The 25,478-nt window shown below is 37.7% G+C and overlaps 5 protein-coding genes across 6 annotated transcripts; 4 read left to right on the top strand and 1 right to left on the bottom strand.

Annotated features, from left to right (window-relative positions):
- The first annotated feature begins 994 nt into the window (after positions 1 to 994).
- Positions 995 to 10,944, top strand: LOC108966733 (homeobox protein SIX6). The gene is made up of 4 exons (XM_018929764.1): positions 995 to 1,154; positions 4,697 to 5,064; positions 5,155 to 5,672; positions 10,755 to 10,944. The coding sequence occupies exons 1-4, from the start codon at positions 995 to 997 to the stop codon at positions 10,858 to 10,860; spliced, it is 1,152 nt and encodes a 383-aa protein (XP_018785309.1). The 3' UTR covers positions 10,861 to 10,944.
- A 1,067-nt stretch (positions 10,945 to 12,011) lies between these two features.
- On the top strand, positions 12,012 to 12,792 carry LOC108966712 (vacuolar ATPase assembly integral membrane protein VMA21 homolog). The gene is made up of 2 exons (XM_018929735.1): positions 12,012 to 12,158; positions 12,229 to 12,792. Exons 1-2 carry the CDS (start codon positions 12,105 to 12,107, stop codon positions 12,478 to 12,480), a joined length of 306 nt encoding a protein of 101 aa, XP_018785280.1. The 5' UTR covers positions 12,012 to 12,104; the 3' UTR covers positions 12,481 to 12,792.
- An 89-nt stretch (positions 12,793 to 12,881) lies between these two features.
- On the top strand, positions 12,882 to 15,969 carry LOC108966711 (glutaminyl-peptide cyclotransferase). 2 transcript variants are annotated; one of them, XM_018929733.1, is made up of 2 exons: positions 12,882 to 13,237; positions 14,604 to 15,969. In XM_018929733.1, exons 1-2 carry the CDS (start codon positions 13,103 to 13,105, stop codon positions 15,549 to 15,551), a joined length of 1,083 nt encoding a protein of 360 aa, XP_018785278.1. In that variant the 5' UTR covers positions 12,882 to 13,102; the 3' UTR covers positions 15,552 to 15,969. The 2 variants fall into 2 exon arrangements, with proteins under 2 accessions (XP_018785278.1, XP_018785279.1); XM_018929734.1 differs by lacking the exon at positions 12,882 to 13,237 and adding an exon at positions 14,060 to 14,513.
- A 239-nt stretch (positions 15,970 to 16,208) lies between these two features.
- LOC108966811 (28S ribosomal protein S31, mitochondrial) lies at positions 16,209 to 17,725 on the top strand. Its single transcript, XM_018929894.1, has 3 exons — positions 16,209 to 16,341; positions 16,406 to 16,888; positions 16,982 to 17,725. Exons 1-3 carry the CDS (start codon positions 16,304 to 16,306, stop codon positions 17,631 to 17,633), a joined length of 1,173 nt encoding a protein of 390 aa, XP_018785439.1. The 5' UTR covers positions 16,209 to 16,303; the 3' UTR covers positions 17,634 to 17,725.
- Positions 17,726 to 17,887: 162 nt separating this feature from the next.
- Positions 17,888 to 24,000, bottom strand: LOC108966810. Its single transcript, XM_018929893.1, has 3 exons — positions 20,209 to 24,000; positions 19,223 to 20,072; positions 17,888 to 18,502 (listed from the first exon to the last, which is right to left on the bottom strand). Exons 1-3 carry the CDS (start codon positions 23,938 to 23,940, stop codon positions 17,919 to 17,921), a joined length of 5,166 nt encoding a protein of 1,721 aa, XP_018785438.1. The 5' UTR covers positions 23,941 to 24,000; the 3' UTR covers positions 17,888 to 17,918.
- Positions 24,001 to 25,478: the final 1,478 nt, after the last annotated feature.

Here is a 25,478-nt window from a genome sequence, read left to right as displayed (position 1 = left end):
ATTTTGAATAAAAAATATATTTTTGAACAAAAATTTCAATCAACTTTCTACTCAATAAAATATATTTCCAATTAAAATTAACTTTTCCAATCAATAAAATATTTTTCCAATTAATAATTTCAGCTTTCCACACAAAAAAATACTCGTTAATAATTTGGGTCAACGACTCTATTCCCCAAATATTTTTTCTACATTCAATTACGTTAGTTTTTGAGCTGCATGCAAAATAAAATTTCTTTATTTTAATTAAAAAACTTGTTTCTCTAACCAAAAAAATCAGTAAAAAAAACTCATTAATAAATCAAAATGGCGTGCATGCCACATTAGCAACGCCTCTCAAGGATAACGAAGCCAAAACAACCCCTTATACCGTATATTGCTCGCATAACACGTTCCAATCTCATTTCGTTTCGTAAGCAGCAAAATGTTGCCTTGCATTGGTGTGAGTGCGTTTGAGTGTGCGCCAAGCACGCACCCACACTATGAAAGACTTGCAGGCGTACTTCGAACAAACATTGCGCTCATTCACCAATTCCACCAGCCACCACCATTCATTAATGTGTGCATGGCAAACCAATCCAACTACAGCGACGGCCAGGAAATTCTTGCTCAAAAAATGCGCTTTTGACTTTTTTGTATCAGTTCTTTTTCAACCACAAAACGCAGCGGTAGCTTTGCAGACGATATGCGGCACAGTGTAACGAGCGTGTGACAAAACTATTGTTTACAAGTATTTCAAATCATTTGCAAGCAGTTGTATGAATTGGGATTACAGCAAAAAAATTTAAAAAATTTTCAAAATTCAATGAAAACAAATTTTAAAAAATTATATTAAAACTAATATGTGCCATTAGTGTTTGAGTGCAAACAAATTACATTTAAATACAACTATATGTGGTTTCAAAAATACTATACAGCAATATCCACAAAAAACAAGTGTTTAGAAATTGTATAAGCCCGTAGTGTGTGCATAAACGCTGCACATTGTTGTCCAATGTTTGACAAGAATATGGATACAACGCTTTCATCATCGTTACACGTTGGTGATATAGATTCCACAAGTTCCGGCGGCACATCCTCAGACAATTCGACAGTTATGCAGGATAATATGCATTCACCAGTGCAATATGGTAGTCTTTATATACCAAATTCAAGTAAGAACTCAATATAAATATTAAAATATTAAAAAAGTAATAAAAAAATGCTCAATAAGGATTGTTCTGATTATTGAAGCAATTTTTTTGACAGTACTGGAATAGTTAATCAAATAAAATTCTAAATAATTCAGTTCAGTTTGGAGAAAAAGAAAAAATCACACGAAGCCAATTCTGATGCTTTTGGCTTTAAATTCGGTCACAATTGTGGCTCGATGCGATGGTGCATTATCATCGTGTAAAAGCCATGAATTGTTCTTCCACAATTCCGGCCGTTCTCGATAGATGTTCTCAGGTAAACACCTAAGTACGCCCAAAGAGAACTTCCTATTAACCGTCTGTCCCTCCGGAACATATTCATGATGCACCAAAACACGAGTATCGAAGAAATGAATGTTGGATGGGAATTCGCACGATGAAGCAAAGAGACCACAGTTTTATCGCGACAAGTTGAGCAAGAACGCGTTTCATATTTAAAATATCCACCAAAATCATTCAAAAGGATACGCAAGAAATGTCGAGCTCTCTTGCCATCTCCCTAACACATGTGACGGTTTTCAAGCACCGTATTCTTCACTTTTTTAATATATATCGGTCGAAGCGATCGCAGTTCGTCCAGAACGAGGTATGTCTTCAACGATCTCGCCAGCTTTTGAAGGCTTTTTACCACTCATAGACTTGTGTTTTTGATAAAACTGACACAGCAATTTTTTTAACACATTTTAAAAATATTATGACAGTGACAGGTCTTTTCAGTTGGAAATCCTCATAAAGCCATTATCAAATACCCACTAAACAAAAAGAATAACTTGACTCCAGAGCTAAAAGAACATTTTCCAGTCAACATATGGTATGCACATAAATCTTGCATTCATGGAAAATTTTGACAATCCAATAGTTCTTGCGAAGCTGGAACTTGACTTTTTTTGTACGGTCACGTTAGGAACCGAAACCGTTTTGACTCTCTACTCTTGTCATATTATATCTTTAGCGACTTCAGTCATAATGCTGACGAGTTCTTACTAGTATAAAGTTAGCAAACATAATCCAGAAATTCCAGAACTTGTAAGGAACAAAAAAAAAATAGAATGTTTTTCTTACAAACATAATTTGGCTATATTTTACTTAAAATTTAAATATAAAGTATCTAAACAGAATACGCTGTATAGATAAAACCAGCAACAAAAAATTTGCTTTGAAGATTTATATGTAATTTAGACAATTGAGAAAAGCAAGTAATTTATTTATAGTTGGGATCATACTTTCCAAAATTAGGAGAGTTAAATCGAACAAGCAATTGGCATAAATTGAATATAGATCGAATAGTAAGCGGTTATATCACATTATTGAGAATTTCAAAAATTCTGTTGTAATGAATTCCATTGGAAAACTTTTTTTTTATATTGACAACTTATATTCTGAAGAGTGATAGATTCAGCATAGCGATCAGCAAATTAATAAATAAAGGATGGTCCTCATCATATAGAAATGTAGATATTTAAGGGCTCTATCATTATAATGTATTAGATAATTTTCGAAGGCAAACGAACTTATAGTGGAATGAAACTGATTAGAAACGAAAGATAAAAAGAAAAATAATTTACGGAACAGGAAGAGATGGGGTGGTTGAATTTTTCGGGGTCTAAAACAGTTCATCTCGATTTTCTCAAAACTACGAGTTCTCTAGAAGAAATTTATATGATAAAGTTGTAGTTTAAGAAAATGTCTACCAATTTTACAACAACGCGCCAGTCGTTCTCCATGTTTGTCACAAATTGGCGATTCCAAGTGTAGCCAGATCATTCTCCACCTGATCTTTCCTACGGAGTGGAGATCTCCCTATTTCTCCGCTTCCTCAGCGGGTACTGTTATGACTGTCAAAGTGACGTGGGAACCAATTCGCGAGTGAGAGAATTGTTTGTTTGGTGGGAGAAGATACTTCGTTTTGCCCTCTTTCACTATCAGACCCATTCGCTTCGCTTCTTTATCCAACCTGGAGAAAGCAAAACTAACCGCGCGGTTAAAGCGATTACAGAGTTTTAAAATATATGTACATATGTTAGTTTCAATTTTTGAGCCATCTTTATGCTAAAAAAAAATTTAAGCTACTTTGGAAATTTTTATTTCTAATAAATTAAACATGAAAACTTGTGCCTCATACAGGCCTACATAGCTTTTCGTCATTGTACCCTGATATTTGCATTGTTTATAAATATTTGAATGTATAACGCTAAAAAATAAGGAAAAACTGTTGAGCGGCAGGGAAAATTTAGCTTAGAATGGCGCATTTCTCAAGCATTGAATTACATACGTACATATAACATATACACACATATACAATTATAATAACAACTTGAGCATAGAACATTATAAAGTAACATAATACAAAAACCAACGAAACATTTATGAGAATTTATTGCTATTGCATGTATTATATACATACATACATGTATACATATATTTTACATACTTATATAAAAAGTGGAGCATTGCTTACTGAAATATAAAGTATTATGTGAAGAGGTATTTTTTTCGAAGTTAGAGCATAAGCGACCAATCAATTTCATTAGTGCTTGGCTTGAATCATTTTTTCGAAATTATATTGTTCATTTTCACTTTCAAAAATTATTTCGGATACAATTTATTTTAGTTGTTGTAGCATAAAAGCAAATACCTTTTGAAAATCTTGATAAAAAGTGCTTATAAAGGGCGATACATTTCGAGGTTCCCTACTTTTTTTTAAAGAAAAACATAGAAACTTCAAATTTAATGGTAAATATTCGAAAAAACATTCTTTGGCATTTATTTTTTGGATATTATGTCTTTCAAATGTTGGCCGTGGCTACTTCTCAAATGGTCAATCCGATGAGTCCAATCTTCGATGACTCATTCAAGCATTTCGTCTGGTAACTGGTGAATGACACGCATGATCTTTTCGAAGCGGGATTGTCCACATAGACTTAAACTTTGCATATCCCCACTGGAAAAACTCTAACGGTGGGATAGCACACGATATTGGTGGCCAATTGACCGGCCCAAGAAGTGAAGATATCTGCTTACCAAAGTTTTCTCTCAATAAATCCATTGATTGATGCGATGTGTGGGAGGAAAATGGCGCCAACTTGTTAAAACCAAATCTCATCGAGATCAAAAGCTTCAGGGAATAAATAGTCGGTTATCATGGCGGAATAACGGTCGCCATTGATCGGCCTTAATTTTGAAAAATTATCTATTTAGGTCCCTCATTATCGCAAATGCGGCAATTTTGCTTGTTTACATAAACATCGAGCCAGAAATGGACCACATCGGTGAACAAAATTTGGCTCGAAAAAAAAATGTCGAATCTTCTTGGAGCTTTTAAAGAGCTGACAGAGCAAAGCGAGAAGGGCCAGCCGGTCCAGTTCTTGCACAACAGAATTTTGTACCTCTTCAATTTAAAAGCTCGGCGTAAAATGTTTTATATGTATATTAGTTGAAAGCCAAGTTAAAGCCACTGTTTACTTCTGATACTATTTACTAGCCCTCTTATTATCTAACTTCAGATTATCGCGGCAATATCTCCTGCAAAACTGTGTTACACTTCGATAAGTTCCCCGCCTACGCGAGTGACAAAGACATCGAACGAAGATTCTGCGATATAAGTATTGATTATGACAAGTCACCACCGCCCACTGCTGCCGGCTCACCGCTTTATCCCGCGCTAAATGGTATTATATATGAAAACGGTGTTGGTGATCATAATGGTAATACAAAAACAACACTCAACAGTGAAGCAATCAACAGCATTAATCGCCCAGGTGCAGTGGGTTTGAGTGGCGGCGGCCAACTGATTTCCGGTATAACAACAACACATGGCCTATCGGGCGGATTTCAGTTGGATCGCAAATTTTTGCAATTTACCACAGATCAGGTGGGTGTCAATTAATTATGCTTAGTCCAAAATTAGCTTGCACTATGACATACATATGTTCAATATTAATATTTCTTCTTGCATTTACAGATACAATGCATGTGTGAAGCACTGCAGCAAAAGGGTGATATCGAAAAGTTAACCACCTTTCTGTGCAGCCTACCCGCCAGTGAACTTTTCAAGACGAACGAGAGCGTGTTGCGCGCCCGCGCGCTTGTCGCCTATCATCGTGGACAATTTCATGAACTCTACAATCTCTTGGAAACGCATTGCTTCTCAGTGAAATTTCATGTGGACCTGCAGAATCTCTGGTTTCAAGCGCATTACAAGGAAGCAGAGAAAGTGCGCGGGCGTCCATTAGGCGCGGTCGATAAATATCGTCTACGCAAAAAGTATCCCTTGCCGAAAACCATTTGGGATGGCGAAGAAACCGTTTATTGTTTCAAGGAGAAAAGTCGAAATGCTTTAAAAGATTGCTATATGACAAATCGTTATCCAACGCCGGATGAGAAGAAAACGTTATCGGAGAAAACCGGTCTAACGCTGACACAAGTGTCCAATTGGTTCAAAAATCGAAGGCAGCGTGATCGAACACCGCAACAAAGACCGTGAGTATTTACTAAGTGAGAAGTATTAGTTTTAGAAACCTGTAAGAGCATTAGTGTGAGGTCTGTAGAGAATTTGCTCGAAGCACTGCATCTTACACCATCCATGAGATAGTTGTATGTTTGACCTTAATGCCTTTTTAACCGTTATTCCTATGCAGGAAATAGAAATCTCTTTCTAGAGAAACATTTTTCGACCTATCTACAATGAGTCATCGGCGTGTGACGAGCAACATGTCCATTTCTTGTAAATGAAGTTGTTCATTCAGCAATCTTAGAAGTATACTGGGTGTTTTGAGGTTTCATCAATTGAGATTCATTGTTGCTCTAATATATAAAATTTTGCTCATTTTGTGGTGATCATCGTTGAATAAAATGTTGACACAACTGTTCGATCTCTCTGACATTAACTTCCCAACCATTTTAATTTGTAAGGAAAGTGATTGGAGGATTTTATAGGTAAATTAAAGTCGCTCCGCCGCTTTTGAATCGACAGTCAAAGTTTTTAAAAGCTGTTCATGGAGTTCACTCTACTTTTTTGAGCTATGTGGATGATCCTAACGCGTTGGCTTATTTGTTGAATATTTCTTCTCGGTCCATTTTCTAATTATGATGTTAGCCTGTTTTAGAGGCTTCAAAAAATCGATTTTTGAGGATTTTTTTGGGAGGGAAAGAAATAATTCGGTAAAGCGAAATGTCTGGGGTTTATCGTTATTTAATTTTGTGGATACGAAATCTTTGATATTCTGCCTTTGGTAAGCAATTGCCCGATGCATCTCGCATGTGCATTTGTCGGACGGTGGGCAGCATGGAGGTCGCTCATTTATCTGCTAGACGCTCGGTCACTATTAATCTTCTAGCTTCAAATATATTTCGAATTCCCATCCATAACTTTGGGGACATATTCTTAGATAATTTTTAAAAAGATTTGAGCAAACAAAAAATTCGATCTCAAGCAAGCTCCCCCCTCAAAATCAATTGGTCTTTACTACTTAACTACTGTTCAATTATGTTGTAAAAAACGAAAAATATTGGCTACTATTGCCGACAAATCGTCGTTTTGATGGTAGTCATATGAGGAAAACGCACCTTGGACTCATATGGCTCTCACATTTTTGTCCAGATTGTTATGTAACTCCCGTACCCATTGAATAAATTGCTGGCAGGAGGTAAAGTCAGCTGTATTCTAATGTAGCCATGCGAACACCGGGCCATATTGGGAAGTAATGGTGGCCTAACCGTGACTCTGGCGCGGCTGCCTCTTGTGTTTCGCATAAAAAAAGTAGACCAGTAGTCCTACCCAGCTGAGCCGATGAACGTAGGAACTAGATGGACAAAGGTTTTGGGGTCAGAGGAGCTTTACAGGATAACATCATGGATGAGATATACGGGGGTGCGGAAACACCGACTCATAACATGCTTGAGTTGACTGTAAGGATGAAAAGACCTGTCACCTGGCCGGAGTTCGCTGCGAAGCTGCAAAGCTGGCATTCCTATATGCGAATAGAGGTGAAGAGATACCACCTAAGCACATCATGACGGTATTTCTTCCCAGGATAAAACTACGAGTTTGCACTTGGTTTTATCAGGAACCAAAAGGAGGGTGTCAGTGCCTCGGTTTGAAGGGTAGTCGGGAGCAGCGTTGAGACCACTGGATGAAGTCTCAACATATGATGATGTGTTTTACAAATTTATCCGTCAGCAGGGATTCTCTGGGGAAGCCTAAAACGTCGGCGGAGAAGGACAGCCAGAAGCCGCAGATGCTAAAGCAAAAGGAACCCACTCATTGCGGCATCAACACAGCCAAGCATTTTGCTACCGACACTGTGTTAAAAGCGATACTAAAAGTGTCTCCTAGGGTGAATGGAAACCTGTTCATCATAGAACTATTCCTGTGACTTCCAGCGACCGCATAGAATTTGACCAGGTGCGCCTAAAGACTGGAACACAACGGACTATAGTCGACATTCCAGCCAAAATGCTGTACCGGGTCAACGAAAATTGACGAAAACGGCTCGAGATATGCAAAACGAGCTGTGATTGCCATTTGATTCAAATCATGAATGGCATCAAATACATTACAAAAAAGCAGACCTCATTTTGACCAAATTTTAGTACTTTAGTTCATTTTATTTTCTAGGCAGCCCCTCTTGGTTTCATCGCTAAAAGCAGGCAAAGACCATGAATGTCTCAAAAATCACCTATTACACTCGCCATTTATTCTTACAAATCGACATATGTATGTATGTACTTCAATAAGGAAAGCGCACCAATTTACATAATAGAATAACAACGAAAAAAAAAACGGAGCGTGCTCGAAAAGGTCTCACATTACAAAAATTTAAAGAAAAACTAAGCATTGAATGGAGCAGAGCCTTTATGGTATAAACATACATATGTAGATGTATGTATGTAGGGTGCGTCAAAAGTCACAGCGGGCAGCCACTTGACTTTTTAGAAGGGCGTATACGCCAAGTGGTTTCCCTTTAACTCATAAAACACACACACAACTACACGCACACACGTGTACCGGAGTGGGAGTTGGTGAATGGCAAGTGCCTAGTCCGTTAGTGACTAAATGCGGAAAATTCAATCGAACCAAATTGGCATTTAAAATCATTAAATTAAGCTGACCGTTAAACAGCAAACAAAAAAGCATACGCATAACACGTCTGTATGTATGTATATGTGTTGCGCATGTGTAGCGGGACACGTACTATTTCCTGTTGTGATTTACATACGTATACATACTGAGTTTCGTTGTTGTTGTCCGGCGGCTGCGTAAATTCAATTTACACATTTAGCACTTGAGCGTGTTTTATGTGGCCATTTGCATCGTTGCGTCGCTGCGGTTCGTTGGCGGGCGAAATGCACTTTGCATATGTATTTCTTATTTTTTAATATTTTTAGACTTTAAGTCGCCAGAAGTTATTGCATTTTCTTTATAATTGCCTTAGCTAAGTAACGTCGCGTACATGTACATATGTATATGTATACTAAAGTGTACGCATGCGCAGCGCATGTGCCAGGATTGCAGCTTGTAGTGCCACGCACAAGATCGCACAGTGGGGTGTCAGCACGAAATTATTCGTTTCACGCATGTTTTGCATTAAAGCATTGCATTTGGTATAGTTTTTTAGATGACTATAAAGTACAGTGTAGCCCAACAAATTTTTGAATTTAGATTTTAAGATACAGTAGGACATTTTACAGATTTATTGGACAATAAATTAATGTTCTATTTAATAATAATATAATTTATTTCCGGGGAAGCAAAATAGGTATTTCTATAACTGGAACAGGTATAATAATCTTGCCACGAGGCTTGTCACACCCAGAAGGAAGCATCGCATCTTTACATAAGCGAGTAGTCACTCTGTTAGGGAGATAATGATCTGAAATTCTGCATACGTTATTTTCTATCCACGAAGCTACTAATTTTTGGTAACCACCGATATCGGACCACTATAGCATACAGCTTACATAAAAACTGATCGATAAAACTCAAGTCCTTGTATGGAAAACTATTTTATTGGACAAGACAAGACAGTTAGACGAGTTATTTTTCTCTTTATATTTTTTAAAAACAGCCCTGAAAGTTATAGACGAAACTCAGATCTACGAGGTCGGGAAAAACTTATTAATTATGTGCCACCACAAAAGGTCGATAGAGATCTTTAATAGAAGTCCAATGTTGAGAAGTAAGTGAAGAACTGGTGAACTCGCTGTCAACTGTAAAGGAGTTATTGAGAACCACTGAAGCTCGACACTCGCTAGCAGCTGCAACATGTTCAACGAGACGCTTTCATATGCATCAGTGTTGCACTACGTACAACACCAATGATGATACATAATGCCATTCTATATATGGCACCCGTCGACATAGCCGGCAAAAGCATTGCTGTAAAGGTTGCTGTCTGATACACCGGGAAGCCGGAAACAAAAAGGGTCCCAGGGTGGGAAATTCATAAATTCTCTCGCAATTCAATTGCATTCCTGATTACTTGGATCACAGCGCCAGGAAAACTTCTCCTATTGGCTTCGCCAAATATAGTATCTTCAAAAGATATTATATGTTAATGGAACGGACGCGCTACAGAAGAGACGCAGTGAATTCTTTAATGATTAGATTGAAACTCAAACGTAAGGTTGAAGAGAAATTATTCTGCCGGGAGCTCTTTCAGTCAGAATTGGCGGCTATTAACGTATAAGCAGATATGTATAGTTCAACGATGTATGGCTTTTATTAGGGAGGTATGCATGTAACCCGATAATATAGCTGCTATATAGGAATGTCAGTGAGCTCAAAGTTAGTTAAGGAATGCATGACTTATCTGGATGTTTGGTCATAGCGTAATCGTGGGAATCTGTAAAGTCGATGAGCTCGCTAGTAGATGATTGCGTGATAAGCAAACCTAAGTAAGCAACCAGCACTTGTAAGGTTGCGAAAACCTTCTGGCCCATACTAAAACGCAAAAGATCCATGACTACTACTTCTTAGTAAGGTTCACATGGCCGCTATGATAGGTGTCCTAACTGACCAATGTCCCATTGGCACTCAGGCGGTGAGACTAAAAATTTTGGAGGATGCAACTTGTCAAAATTTCTAAGAGGAGATGAGTTGGAAACGACTAGACACTTTCTCATTCACTGTCAAGCTTTTGACAGACTAAGGTTGGAACATCTTTGTTGCGAATTGGTTGGAGTAGATATAAGCTAGCTCTAGGTGCAGTCTTTTTAATCCGTACTTAGGAGTTCTCGGCATCACAACGGATAAGCGTCTCAACCTGAGATTATTTGTGGTCTCACGAATGTCTGCTTGTTTACTTAACTTAAGTTAACCGAAAAAGTTTGTGTTTGGGTTAGAGCTATGTAAGAAGCTTTTAAGAATTTTTATAGTCGCCTGAACATTTGTTAACCGATATTTCGGTTATAAAACACGTTCATAAGAGACGTTTTCTGAAAAATTTGAATTGCTGTAACCATTTCCAGCACATGTAATTTAAATATTTGCTTCATATGATCTTCATTTAATCCTTTGTACATTTTTAACGTATATTATTTTATTTGTTTTTCTCTTTTTAGTGATATCATGTCTGTCCTGCCTGTTCAACAATTAGATGCGAATGGTTTCCCCCGTATGTTCAATGCGCCCAGTTATTATCCGGAGTCCATATTTAACACTCAATAGCATAAGATCTTACAATTTTAAGTATTTTCATAAGAAAACGCTCACATTTTAAAATTATTATTGAAAAAACGTTGTATATAATATATAGTAGTAAAGTCCATTGAAAATGGCGAATTAGCATAAATTGTTTATATATTTAAGTTAATGTTAAAGAAAATGAAATATGTATGCTTGTTTGTGGAGAATTTAAAAACGTGGCAATACATTTAAAAATATAATCGAAAGAAACTAAAAAATGTATATTTCATTTAAAAGTGGGCAATGGATCATTATTCAGCTCAATTCTTTGCTAGGACAGTGGGGGATCTCAATAACGCTTATGGAATGCTCAACACATTTTGGTTAATGTTTTAGGTATAAAGCCTGTCAATGCTATACTTTTATCCTTAGCAAAACGGAAGCTGAGGACTCTAAATTTATCAAAAGCATCATTACTGGCGACTGTGTCTATCAATCTAGCGAATAAAGCTTTAACAATGAACCGAAACCGAAAAAACCACTGCAAAGTCGGACAAAAATCAAAGTGAAAATTATTATATATTTTTTACCACGATAATGCGTCGTCACGTTCTGTCATCATTGCGACTGGTTTTTTGGTCAAACGCGAAACAAGAGACATCACTCAGTCACCGTATTCGCCAGATTTGGCTCTATGTGACTTATTTGCTTCCGAAACTGAAAAATGCGGTTAATACACCATGAGGTCAGTGAACTATGAGACTATTAAAAGTCTTCTGCCACTGAAGGCCATCGCAGCCTAGTCTAATAACAAGTATTCTTACGATAGTCGGGTCTAAGTAAACGGAACGGTACGGGTTTTTTTATTCGGTCAAAATCACCTCAAAATTACTTCAGAAGTGTTTTCTGCCGCTACAAAAGAAACAACAACATTATGGAAAATTATATTAAGTTGGTTGGGTGGGCTCACCGCGAGTCTTTTTCAAGAAGACAGTAAGGATTTGTATTAAACTAAGTGAACTTTTTTGTCACATCGTATTCCTTCAGCTTAATTCTTCACTGCAGTTTTAAATATTTCCAAACATGAAGGGTATACAAATTGTATTGAAGCAACCCTGCGCTTGATATAAACAGAACCCGTGAAATGTCATCACGTGACGTTTTTTCAATTTGACAGCTGTGTGAAAGAAAAATTTTACAAAAGCAACATCAAAAATCATTGGCCGGTGAAATTTGTTGAAGATACTACAAAAAGTTGAATTAAAGTAAATTGTTTGTTATAAATAATGGCCAATAAAAAGGGTAACAATGCGGGCGGACGCACACAGCAACAAATAAATGTCAGTTAACTCATATACATATACTTAGAATATAACTCATTACGAAAAATTAACAAACATTTTTACACAGGATTCCAAAGACTATAGTGCATTCAAAGTTGTGTTCTTCTATTGTTCGCTAATCGTGTTCCTGCCTGTCGCAACATTTTTCTTGCTTAAATCTACTGTGCTGGAACGCTTTTTCGCAATGTCTGAGGTTACCACCAATATTTATTCGGCGGTTGGTGCAGTTGTAGCCTTACATTTAGCGTTGGGCTTGTACATATATAAAGCATATTTTGGTGGCAGTCAGCATACGGAGTCATACAAAAAAATCGACTAATGACAAAAAATGTAAGCATAATTAAAAGTGATTGATCAGATAAGTGTGGTGTAAGCAACGGATTCTTCGCCGAAGAACATATGACTCAATTTGGGTATTACCATAAGTATACTTTAAATGTAAATGCACAGATAGACATTTTTATAACAAATATTATAAGAATTTTCCTACATTCATATACGCGTGTTTTAAATTGTTCAATACAAATAAATTGTTTAAAACTACGTACAAACATGTTATATGTGACCATAAATGTATAATAAAAATATTTGTAAATAATAAAATATTGAAAAAACTGTAAGATAATTAAAATGTAATACTTTTTATTATATTCAAAAGACTTTTCTCTAATTTTAATCAAAATTCCTGCGTAGAGTATATCTACTTTTATTTTTACTTTCACTTTCTTCTTTCACACACACAAAACACAAGCATGCTCATATATACGAATCACAGCCGTCACCGTTGTTTGTATAATCTGACATTTTACAAAGGCACATTTGAGTGCCGTTTACGCGTTTCCTTCCGTGTGCAAATAAATAGTAATAATTTTATCATAAATAATAAATGTGTTAAATAACAACTGCATCTTCCATACACACACACTCCAATTCCAATTGCAATGAAGTATATCTCTTGGCGTGGTCAACATTTACGGTTATACAACCAATGGCTTAAACAATTGGGCAATGCAATTGGTGTGCTAGAGCGCCCCAAAATTTATAATCTAGGTGCTTATTTTGAGGTGGATGATTTGGTAAGTGAATAACTCACGCTAGTTAATTTTCCATAACAATGAAGACCTTCATAATTTATGGGTTGATAGACAGATAATTAATTAATTTTGATAAGCAAGAGATAAGCAGCTGATTGTAGTGTTGCAAAGTTGTATATGAAACTTATATGATGTGTTAATTGCTTGAAAACTTTACTTTCTACTATATTAAGTTTTTTTATTCTATGCTTAGTCATATAAAAATATAATAATTTTTGTTTGTTAACTAGCCAGTGATGTTTATAAACATATGTTTATGAAATTCACTGCAAGTGGTGCTAAATAAATATCGATTATACTTTGTCTTGCTATAAAGTTTATAGCGTGGACAATGTCAGAAAAAATTATCGTTATTTTATTATGGTTAGCTAAAGGAAGAACCTATCGAGCCGTGGAAACTGTTCGCGAACATATTCTCAGAACCCTCTTAGAAGAGAAAAAAATATGTCAGGAGAAAGGGTAAATCGTATATTGACCACATTAATGTCAAGGCGTATTAGAGACGAGTCGGTCAAATACCTATGGAAACTGCGTAAGCTGTATTAATCAATGTTAAATGGTGAGGGCTTGTGTGGAAGCAAAAGATAACCTCATCTAGCTTAATTTTTATAACGAGATGAATTTGTAACAGAAGTTTTGGAAAGACTAAATACACTTCAAGACTCCCATTAGAAATACTGAATTAAATTTAATTTAATTATATTAAATATTGTTATATATTAGAGTATAAAATTATATGCAATGAAAAGGGATAACGAAAATTTCATAACGAGACTATCGCCACTAACGATTTTGCACATCACTAGTTGTGATAAAACATTACCACCCCCTCCTCATACTTGTTGAACTTTATGCTGGATAAAAACCAATCATTGCTATTCCGTGTGCTGTCATAAATTAATAATTCATAAAAGAGTGGTTATGTAAAAATTATTATTCTTTAGTGAGGCCAGAAAAACCCATCTCACCTATAAAGAAAAAAAAAACACACCTGTGCCAACAACCAAATTGTTGGTTTCATATAAGCAAAGCAACAGTTGTCGTTGCATTTATATGTTTATAAACCAGCAGCTCAGCAGTTGAATTGCTTTCGTGTCAGATGTCAATATAGCTAGATTCTTTGTGAGCTACGTATCGCCTGTTAGGAGGTTTCAATATGTGCTTGTTAAATGCATCCTTTGCAGTGCTCATCATTCTTAGTGTTAGCGTATTTGCCAGCAAAGATTCTCAACGTGGCTTTGCTGTGGGACGGAATGAGGTATTCAAGCGTGAAATGTTCTAATTACAAACATTTTTGTCTTTTTATAAGAATTAACCAGTTATTAAATTAAATTTCAATAACTTTCAGTTAACATACCGCACTGAGGAACTATCACATGAAAAGTTTTTGGCTTACGCTCCACTCTCGGATGTACCACACTTACGAAAAGTCACCAATAATTTACTCATTCCGCGAGTTGTTGGCACAACCGGACACACGCAGGCACGAGACTATATAACGAGTAATTTGCGTGAACTTAATTGGTCCGTTGAATACGATAAATTCCATGATACAGCACCTATTTTGGGAAAATTGCATTTTCATAATATCATAGCAAAACTCAATCCAGATGCTGAGCGTTATTTAGTGTTTGCATGTCATTATGATAGCAAGTATTTTGAAGATTTTGAATTTATTGGTGCAACAGACTCGGCAGTGCCATGTGCCATGCTACTGAATATGGCACACGTATTACAAACGGCGCTTGAACCATTCCGCAAGACAAAGCTAAGCTTAATGTTTATATTTTTCGATGGCGAAGAAGCTTTCAAGGAATGGGGACCTAATGATTCAATTTACGGCTCACGTCACTTAGCTAAGCTCTGGGAAGAGGATGGCACATTAAACCGTTTGGATATGTTAGTGTTATTGGATTTAATTGGTTCGGCTGATCCAACCTTTTACAGTTTTTTCCCTAATACGGAAGGTTGGTATTCGCGTTTGGTATCGTTGGAAGAGCGTCTTTCGGATCTAAATATGTTGCAACGGTATATTAGCAGCGGTGTATCGCGTCAATACCCAAATCGTTATTTTCAACCAAATACATTACGTTCATCAATGGTTGAGGATGACCATCTGCCTTTCTTAAGACGGAATGTTCCCATATTGCATCTAATACCGCTACCGTTCCCCACTGTTTGGCATACGAAAGATGACAACAATTCCATAATTGACTATATTGCAACCGAAAATATCTCATTGATACTCCGCTTATTTATGATGGAATACTTGCAAAGCGCAACTGATGAGAAGTAGTCATTCTGACAAAGCAAGAGGTACAACGCAAAGAGTACTTACGTAGAATGTAAGAATAATCAACGTGATATACTATCTGGCTGCTGAAATTAACACTATTTTCATTATAACAAATGACCAAAAGCTTCTAGGAAATGGAACTAACAAACTTATGTACAAATTGACTTAAAAACAGAAAATATGTATCCTATATAAAATGCTATATTGCTTTTACAAAAGTATCAGCTTAGCGTACTATGTATTTATACACATATATTGTGCACAAATGCATTTTTATAATTATTGAAAGCTTTGCCAAGCATTAATAACTAAACCTGATTCATTTGTAAATTAATAGTACTAAGAAAATTAGCTATTGTATATTGAAAGTTAAATTATATATTTTATTATAAAGTGTTACTTTGAGAGACAACTTAGAATATATTACCAATAATGACTATAAAACATTGAAATATGTGTTTTTTTTTATTAATGTTATTAATTCTTAAATATGAATTTTAACATTAAAGTTATGCGCTAATTGTTTTTGTAGGAAATATGCCGATAACGCTGTTTATAAAGCCGATAACATTAACTACTAATCGGCAAAGTGCGACAAATTTGAACTATACTAGCGGCGCTTATTCCGCAACACTAAAACAGCACCATATGTTTTTTGACGTTTCGATGGAATCGATGTTGTAACCTATTGGTGCCAATTCCATTAATTTGTGAGAGTTTTAATAACAAATTAATTAAAACAATTAAAAACAATGCTTATGCTGAGTAGATCATCATCGCTAACTATACGGTAAGTGTGTAGAGTTGAAACAGCATAGCAATAATTACATAAACGTTTTATTTTACGTCCACAGAGTGCTGGTATCTCGTATAGCCGGCGCACGCAATTACAGCAAAGATTACGATTCATCCGATGACGAAAAGGAGCCAAAATCAAAACAAAAAAAGAGTAAGGATGTGAAAACTCAATCTACAGCTAAACCAAATAAGGCTGATGTGGAATCTACTGAAGAGCCGGCCATCACACGCCTGAACCGTTTGCTATCTAGCATGCCAACAGAGAATACCTATTCATTAGCAAATAAAAATAATAATGTAACATTACCACGACCAGGCGATGCACATAAAAAACGAAAAGAAGAATTTAAAAAAGACTCTGAGACGAAAGATATTTTTGTTGCCGCAAAACGTGTGGCTTCTCTAGCGGGAGATGGTGAGCAAAACCAGCAAGAATCGGAATTGCTTGCGAAGCTACTAGGCCACAATCAAGAAGAGAAAGATATAAACAAATCGAACGATGCTGCATCAAATAATGCGAGTTCAGAATTAAGTCTCAGGTAAGTGGTCAATATAGGTACATACATATGTATCTGTTTAAATGCATATTACTAAAATTCTATAATTTTTCATGATATCTACTCTACAAACAGCGAATTGATTGTGGGTATGAAAATTGATCGCTCACAACCACCAAAAGAGTTAACACGTGGTGAATTTGTACGTCGCTCTATTGCGGCAAAAAGTAAACCACACCACCAACAAGATCAACAAAATGTGCGTAAAGAACGTAAACGTGAGGCAGCAACCTATACAGGCAGTGTTAACTTATTTGGTTCCGAGCCGTTGGGCATTTTCAAAAATGCCGCGGAACTACGCGATGTACCCGACATACTCACCACCTGGGCACATCTACAGAAAAATGAACTAAAACTGTTGGTAACACATCCGCCTGCTAATTATTTCGAAAAGTTAGCATTATGGACGGAGCAAGGTAAAGTTTGGCGTTTTCCAATTGACAATGAGCAGGACCTGAGTGAGGAAGCGAATGTAGACTTCTCTGAGCATATCTTTCTGGATCAACACTTGGAACCATGGTGTCCAGAAAAGGGACCCATACGTCATTATATGGAACTAGTGTGTGTCGGTCTTTCAAAGAATCCATACATAACAGCAAAAGAGAAGAAAGAGCACATACTGTGGTATCGTGACTACTTTGAGGCGAAAAAGGATATACTCAAAGATTTGATTAGCCAAGAGAAGAAACCAAGCGCAAGTGGGGAACAGAAAAAGCTGAGTTCATAAGCTAATTGGCTAGTTGTATATGTGTTGCGCAAATAAATATAGAAATATAGAATGTTTTCACAAAATGATGCCAAAATCATTAAAAAAATTAATTTCAACACAAAAAAATGTTTGCAAAGATTTTACAATTATTGCAAATGAGGTAAATATTATTAACGTATATTGTTTTTAAAGCCAATTATCGTATTATCATGTTTTGAATTTTTTTCGGACAGAAATCTATTGAAAACATACATAACATGTAAGTATATTAGTGTGTATATTTTATAAGAGAATGCCAACTATTCAGAATTGCACATTTTCATACATTCTTGGATTGCGCTGTATGTTGTCGTCCATGATGCGCTTACGTACAAGCTCCCACTTATCAAGTTTCTCCAATATTTCAGGCACCAGCGAACGCAATGCCACACGTGAAGCTTCAGGTCCGTCACGTAATTCCACATTGGTTTTGAAATTGTAATTTGGGGTGTATCCATTCAGTTTAAGGAAATGATCAAAATAAAATGGCACAATTTGCTCTTGTATGGTGTCCATTACACCAATACTATCGCGCGCATCATGCAATTGCATAACATCACCCTCATCGTGAAAGGCGCGGAAGAAGAATTTTGTATGCTCGGTGACGCGTTGCTCCTTGAATGAGATTTTCTTTTCTTTCTTTTTGATAATAATACGCGGTAATTTGCCTTTACGCTTCGGCTTCACATAGGGTGGCTCTAAATTGCGACGCACCTTTTTCATTTCACTTTCGATGCGTTTCTCCACCAAATAAGCTTGTCGAGAGATTTTACGATCATAAGCACGACGACGACGCAATTGTGCCTCAATACGACGACTTTCATCAACCGGTATCGATTCGAATTTAGCTGGAAGCATAATTTAAGGGAGATTGGCATGAAGTACAAGCTTGCAGTTACAGTCAAGATCTGTGGAAAACTACATTCTAACCTCAAATGTGTGGAATTCTATGTTATACGTATGTACCTATCGTTCGCAAAGTCTAACTGTCTAGACCCTTAGACTCGGTTAGGTTAAAAGCTCGACCCAAAAACGAATCCCACTTGGATAGCTGAGAACTCCGGTTGTATCTACCTAAATATGTGAGGTTAAAAGGACAGTAAAAATAAAAAAAACGGATCCGCTGGACAACTGAAAGCACCGATTTATTGTAATACCTAAATAGGTTAGGTTAAAAGATCGATCCAATAAAACGAATCCCACTTGGATGGCTGAGTACGCAGGTCTGTTGTGGTACCAAAATAACCTAAACAAAACAATTGATAGAAAAAACTTTCAAAAATGTCAAGCTTACCGCGACACCTATAGAACATTGACCGCAAAGAAGTACTGAACTTGCGACATAATGAGAGCAAGTATTTTAATCGATCTCCAGGATTCTGCATTAAGCTAAAAGTATCTAACAGGAGTTTGCAGTTGATCAACTCTTGCGCAAAGTACAGAGATCTGGCGCTAGAACGTAAAAAGACCAGTGTCTCTAGTTTTATTGTACATTATTGAAGTCTAGTCCTCCTCAACCTTCTGTCGAAGCTTTTATACAGAACCCATCTAAAATTCTTAGGACTTACATATTAACTCCATTGCAACTTCCGAAATCATGGCCACCATTTCCAATGGCTCGAGATCGTCCCCACCACCGCTGCGCATATTTTCAGGCACTATTTCACGCCACACTTCTATAATGACCGCGCGATGTTTGATGAACGCTTCATCATTGAAGGAACTTTCAACCGGTTCCGACAGGAAATCCAATGTGCGCAGCTTCATATCCGTCGCACGATCGGACATAAAATATAGCTTGGCGCATTTACGCGACACATATGACTGTTTCTCACGCAAATCCTCCAAACACCAAACTTCGAAGGTTTCCAAACGGCTCTGCAGTTCGGTGTGTATGGATAGTGTGAAATGCATTTCGAGTAGCAAGACGAAGGTTTTAATTTTTAAATTCTCTATGCCACGCATAAAACTATCCGCATTGGGGAATACAATCAATATCGGATGTAAATTCTTCATATAGACATCCTCGTAATAGCTCTTAATCGCCCATGCGTCATCCTTATCACGCTTACGTATGTTTACGGTGTTGCGTTTCATTATAGACTCTTCAAAATTTTCCAATTCAATAGTTGTCTTGGTACAGCCTTCGCCTTCTTCACCCTCTTCTTCTTCCTCGCCGTAATCTTCATCCTCTTCACATTCGGAACCACGCTGTGAAATTTTTTCTATACGATGTATCCAATCATTTTCGTAACGCCACTCCGAATCGCCCAATAGATAATGAAAGTTCTGCAACATAATACGACGTATCCAATGACCCTCAATAAAAACGATATCCATATTGAGTACAATTTGTTGACGTTCCAATTCACGAAATTCACGCTTTAGAGCATCTGTACGATCGTAATATGTTTTCACCTAAGAATGAAGTATCTTCATAAAAGAGTAATCCATTATGGAAAGCCCTGTGCTATAAGCCCATATAGCCCATGCTACAGAGGCCGGTGGGAAGAATAAAAAGTGTTCCTAAAGTGAGCCAGAGGATTTTACTAACCTTATGCACCACCGACATAGCCGATTCATATTCGCGTTTTTCCCATTTGGCGAATAGCTTTTCATATAGCAACTTCAAGCGCATCATATTCTCCCAATGATGCTCGTTGAGACGATCATAGATTTTGGTGCGTACTATTTGACCTTGTATAAGCATAGACTCAAATTTCAAACGCAACGCGTCCTTAATAAATGAGCTGCCCGTTTTGAAACTGAACATCTTCACGGGCGGTCGATTTTTCAATTCATCCACATAGTTCTCGTCAATATCTGTCGTCACAACACTGCGATACTTGTGCGGACCGCGACCAATTAGTTTCTGACGTACATCCTCCACCGGCACCTCGAGGCGTAAACGCAAACCATTTTGTAGACGTGTATTGAAGGTGAAGAAACTATCTTTGGCGGCATTAAGCTCATTCTGTGCCTTGCCCTGTCCGGTAAATGGCAGTACTTTGAAGGGATTATTTTCCTCTGCTTCGATATCGAGCGGCTCGAGCTTGAAGCGACAACGGTTCATCGGCTCAAATGGCACCACTGATTTGCGTATATAATCGAGTGGAATTTTCGTTTTCCCCTCCATGAGTAAAAAGCTGCCGCTATCGTTAGAAAGATTCGTGCAGACCGAACTGCTGAGCGATGTCAGACATGATTCAATACTCTTGAGATCCTCTTCAATGTCTTGTATGATTTCTTCACGATCCACCGTTAGCTTTTGCCCCTGCTCTTCACTGACTTTGGTTTCATAAAGTGCCTTACGTACTTCATGTAAAAAATCGAGGTACTCTTTTCTACCGGGAAAATTGAGCGTCTCGATTTCGCTGCGTGGTCGACTATGAAAGTAAACATCCTTTGACTGACACAAGTCTTTGATACGCAAAGTCTTATCGGTGGTGAATTGTTTACGCGTGTTTTGCATATAGTCGGCAAGCAATGCCTTTGTATCGCATTTCGCTATGGTTAAATCCATACCAACGTACTGATTACATGGCGGTTGTGCCATACGAAAATTCTCCATAAGTACATGATCCTCCTTGCTTTTGCCCTTGGTCGCTTCGGCTTTGACAATTTTCGGCTGGTAGTGTACATCTACCAGTTTTTGTTGCATATGATTCCAGTGATCGTGATGGTGACGTGCTTCGAAGATTTTCGAATACTCACGATTTGGCACCTCGCGCAAATTACTGAAATGCACATCGTCTGTTTTTAGCTTCAATAAATGCGGCTTATGCACTTCGGCTACAGTTTTATCAAATAATTGCGAAGGCACACGCTCACCGAAATAGTCACGCGGCTTACGCGGATGACGACGTATTGTGGTTTCGCGATGTTTGGGCGCCGGCATATTACCACGCATAGCTAATGGCAGCGCTACGCTTTTGGCTAGGCGCGCACGTCTATTCTCCTCTTCCTGATCGACCAACTCCGGCTCCGGTGTTGGCACCCATTCAGAATCTGTGCCCGTATCCGATTGTTCGCATTTCGTTTGCAAGCTCGACTTTTTCACCTCATGGCATGGTATACCGAGCAATTTGAGGCGTTTTTCTTTGATCTTGGCCATCTTTTGCTTCTTAATATTCTCCTTGGCAGCCATGTATTCCAGCGTGGTATTCAATTTCATTAATTCGGTTTTATCCAGAATTGCATGTTGCGCTTTGAAATTACTCAAGTCTTGCACATGGTCGGTGTAAAGAAAATGTATCAGATTGAACTTCTTCATTGGATACTCCAGTCGTGGTCGCACCATTTTAAACTTTTTACGTAAATCTCGATCGTAGTGGCGTCCCAGACGTTTCTCGATAAACTCACGTACGGCACTGCTCTTTATTTGCGGTAGCTTGTAGCCGAATTGTGGCTGAAAAATCTTGAGTAGCGGATCATCTGGACCGCGCAGTTTCGGTATGCCCTCTTCAATATCCATTTTGACCACGTCCTTCTTTTGCACCAACTCCGCTAGCCAGTCTTCGCGTGTTTTACATGTTTTTTCCTTGCGCGTACCGCCGGTTTTTTCTCTCTGGTGTCGCTTGCCGCGCAGGCTTTTGCCCAATTTGAAGTGGAAGCCACGCAGCTGGTAGTTGCTGCCATGTTTGCCCACTTCGATATCGTCCTCGTCGTCACTGGACTGTTCGCTCAGCTCAGGACTCTCACTAACATGTCTTGGCGTATCGCTGCTCAGCTCGATTTTCGCTTCCGGATAGTCCTTCAACTTGCCGAAATTCGCTAGATAAAACTCCTTTTTAACTAGCGCATTATCGCGTTTGATACGGTTTTGCGCTTTTAACTTCTTTTTGAATTGTTTGGTTTCGCGCATTGTATGCGGATAAGTGGTCGCTGGCTTCGGCGGCTTACGCTGCAGCGCTTCTATCTTAATTTGTGGATCACACGCGGCATTTATGCTGTTCAAAACTTCAGTAAAATGTTTCATAGCTAACATTGTGGGTTTGAGCTCCTCATTAATTTTATGTTGCGCCTCTCTGGCTCTGTCTGCTTCTTCTGCCAAATCTTTGCGTTCTAAATAAAGATTCTTATAACGATTTCGTCGATTTCGATTCTCTTCTTCAATTTTTTGTTGATTATATGGTTTGTCGGCTGAACGAAAAAGTTTACAAAACGGCACTGGCGGCTCACTGCTTGGCACATCCTCGTGCTGCGTACGATCGGGCACGTCAAAGCATTGCGGCACGGCTAGACGTTCATTTTGCAGCTCCTCCTCCACTTTGTCCTGCGTCTCCTGTTTGACGCGTCGTCGCTCCATATACCGCATTATGCTGCGGTAGAGACTCTGATTTTGTATATCCTGCTCGTCGGCCTGATAGGTTTTGCGATAATCGAGTCCTTGAAAATCCAGCTGCATGGGATTCTCTAAATCGATTTGATCGCATATGAAAGACTCTGACGATTGCGATTGCGTCTCACCGCAAACATTGTCCGCATATTTAACGGTTTTTGTCAATATATTAAATTCACGTTTTTCCGAAAACGCTTTCGTACGCAAAGCCTGTGGATTTACCAAACAGTATTTCTTACGTGGATCTTGTGTAAGGAAGAATTTCTGCCGCGTACGTGATAATTTGGCAAACTCTTCGAAATTCAATGGACAAGCGCCGATAAATGGTTTTGGTGCGCCGGCCACAACGCTCTCACGACACGGTTTCTTCCATTCGGGTCCGCGAAAAACCATGCGTTTAGCACCGGACGCTTTGTGTTGCGTGTCGACCATTTCCTGTGATGTGACTAGATTCTCATCCGATAGCTTAGGGAGTGGCGTAGTTTGTATGCTGAGCGTGCTGCTTTTACGCTTCGACGAAGTTGGCGTGCTCGAACAGGTGCGTTTGAATTTCTTCGGTGCCGCTACCAGCCAACCATCAAAATGTGAGTTGGTCGAGCTGGTAAAATCGTAGCCTCGTTGTTTCGGTGGTGGCGTGGAGGTTTGGGATTCTTCTTCAGACAAACGCAACTGAATAATCGGTACATGAATGTATGGTTTGGTTTGGTCTGTGCGTTTATCCGCAGTCCCGATGTCTGATCTATCCTTGAGTAAATTCTGTGTGGAGTCACATACTTCGTACGGAGATTTAGTTGCACGTTTTGAGGGTTTAGTGGTTGTTGAACGTTTTTTCACAAGTTCTTCTCGAACATTCGTATTGGATTTAGTGCTGTGAGTGCTTAATTTAATCTCTTGCACCGATGGCTTCGGCTGGTTGTAATAGTTGGTCTTCCTTAATGTCGGCATTCTTATTATTTAATATAAAATATATAGTATATGTATGTAAAGGTGTTCTTATAAATTTGAATTCAATAAAGAAAATTTAAAATTTTCTTTCTGCACAATTTGTCACTTCTTATTATGAAAGATGAAGGAATTAAAAAAGTGTGCCACATTTTAATTCGTATATTTATCACATGTTTCACTTTGGATTGAATGTGTTTCGAACATAAACTTAATGTTAAGTTTGTCAAGAAGTTTATTTTACCTAAAAGGAAATTAGCAGCGTGACGAGCTGAGCGATATTAGCCTTGAGTTCGTTGACTGTGTGTAAGAATCTAGACACCATAACGGACGGAATTGCTGGAAACTGTAAGGCTGATGATCAATTCAATAATTACGGCATGGGAACGAGTAGGAGCTCCTTATGTTTACTGTGGTGCAGCAAGAGGTGGTCGACAACCATCTGCGAAGTAGTAAGGTTTCTATTTTACCAGATCAAGGCATAAACATTTGGAAGCTCATGCCTATAAATATATAGATGAAATGACGGAAATAGGAAGTAAAATACTTAAGCAGATTTTTGATTGGTTCAAGCCGTTTTAGCCGATAGCTAATATACAGCTAAAAGAGTTTTTCTTTTGACATCACCAGGAACCATACATAAGAATCTAATCCGTGATCCCATCGCAATGCTGAGAGATCAGTCACTTAACTTAACCCTCAATTTTTGGGATATCGTTCTAAAATTKTATAGACGTCCCACTCTCTTCAAGAAGCTGATCATTTGTCCCATCCACCGATATCGGATCACTAAAGCATACATATGCCATACAAACTGAACGCTCAAGGTAAAGTTCTTATATGGAAAACATTTGCACAGATTACAGATAAAATCTCCGAGCAAATTGTTTTGATCGGACGACTATTGCAATATATTTATAATAATATATAATATATAATAATATGACCACTGAAAATACAGTTTTTATATGGAAATTTTTTACCTAAAAAGATATTATAGCTTCGGTGCAACCGTATTCATTGTATTACTTACCGTGGCTCCGCACTTCGAATGTAATATGCAAGATGTTCCCGATGTTTGTTCGAGCGCTTAAATTCTTATGTATTCTTATGTATGCACAATTTCTGCTGCATTTAAATTAATAAAATATTACATTTCACGTCAGCACAGTAATTAAATAAATAACTAAGCATGATTGATTACATTACCACAGAATAACGCACACAGAAGCCATTTGCATTGAATGGTAAAGGGTTTGACAGCTAGTCATCGGTTCCGGCGGGAAATATAATATGTAAAAGAGTTTCCTATTCTACTACAAAAAACACGGTAAAAGTTTACGATGAATGTAAACAATTAGTGTTAACCGGCTTTAGTTTGTGATAAAACATATTAAAATCTAAAAGATATAGATAAATATGTAAACAAGCATTTAACTTCATATTTTATTTCTTTTTTTTTTTTAATTTTAATAATAAATTTTTAATATTCATGGTCAATCAGACAATGCAACCTTGTTAAATGGTAAGCTCTGAGCAAC

Source organism: Bactrocera latifrons, unplaced genomic scaffold (genome assembly GCF_001853355.1).
Source record: "Bactrocera latifrons isolate USDA-ARS-PBARC rearing strain unplaced genomic scaffold, ASM185335v1 scaffold_17, whole genome shotgun sequence".
Classification (NCBI taxonomy): Eukaryota; Metazoa; Arthropoda; class Insecta; order Diptera; family Tephritidae; genus Bactrocera; species Bactrocera latifrons.
Note: the sequence above shows the minus strand (reverse complement) of the source record. Positions and strands in the feature narration are given on the sequence as shown.

Excerpts from the sequence above, each read along its gene's own strand:
- LOC108966712 (XM_018929735.1), top strand. The coding sequence starts at position 12,105 with ATGGCCAATAAAAAGGGTAACAATGCGGGCGGACGCACACAGCAACAA. Across the intron at positions 12,159-12,228 it reads GCACACAGCAACAAATAAAT|GATTCCAAAGACTATAGTGC; the intron begins GTCAGTTAACTC and ends ATTTTTACACAG.
- LOC108966810 (XM_018929893.1), bottom strand. The coding sequence starts at position 23,940 with ATGCCGACATTAAGGAAGACCAACTATTACAACCAGCCGAAGCCATCG. Across the intron at positions 20,073-20,208 it reads CTATGTCGGTGGTGCATAAG|GTGAAAACATATTACGATCG; the intron begins GTTAGTAAAATC and ends CTTCATTCTTAG. Across the intron at positions 18,503-19,222 it reads AGTTGCAATGGAGTTAATAT|CTAAATTCGAATCGATACCG; the intron begins GTAAGTCCTAAG and ends TTATGCTTCCAG.
- LOC108966711 (XM_018929733.1), top strand. The coding sequence starts at position 13,103 with ATGAAGTATATCTCTTGGCGTGGTCAACATTTACGGTTATACAACCAA. Across the intron at positions 13,238-14,603 it reads ATTTTGAGGTGGATGATTTG|TTAACATACCGCACTGAGGA; the intron begins GTAAGTGAATAA and ends AATAACTTTCAG.
- LOC108966733 (XM_018929764.1), top strand. The coding sequence starts at position 995 with ATGTTTGACAAGAATATGGATACAACGCTTTCATCATCGTTACACGTT. Across the intron at positions 1,155-4,696 it reads TCTTTATATACCAAATTCAA|ATTATCGCGGCAATATCTCC; the intron begins GTAAGAACTCAA and ends ATCTAACTTCAG. Across the intron at positions 5,065-5,154 it reads TGCAATTTACCACAGATCAG|ATACAATGCATGTGTGAAGC; the intron begins GTGGGTGTCAAT and ends TTGCATTTACAG.
- LOC108966811 (XM_018929894.1), top strand. The coding sequence starts at position 16,304 with ATGCTTATGCTGAGTAGATCATCATCGCTAACTATACG. Across the intron at positions 16,342-16,405 it reads TCATCATCGCTAACTATACG|AGTGCTGGTATCTCGTATAG; the intron begins GTAAGTGTGTAG and ends TTACGTCCACAG. Across the intron at positions 16,889-16,981 it reads AGTTCAGAATTAAGTCTCAG|CGAATTGATTGTGGGTATGA; the intron begins GTAAGTGGTCAA and ends CTCTACAAACAG.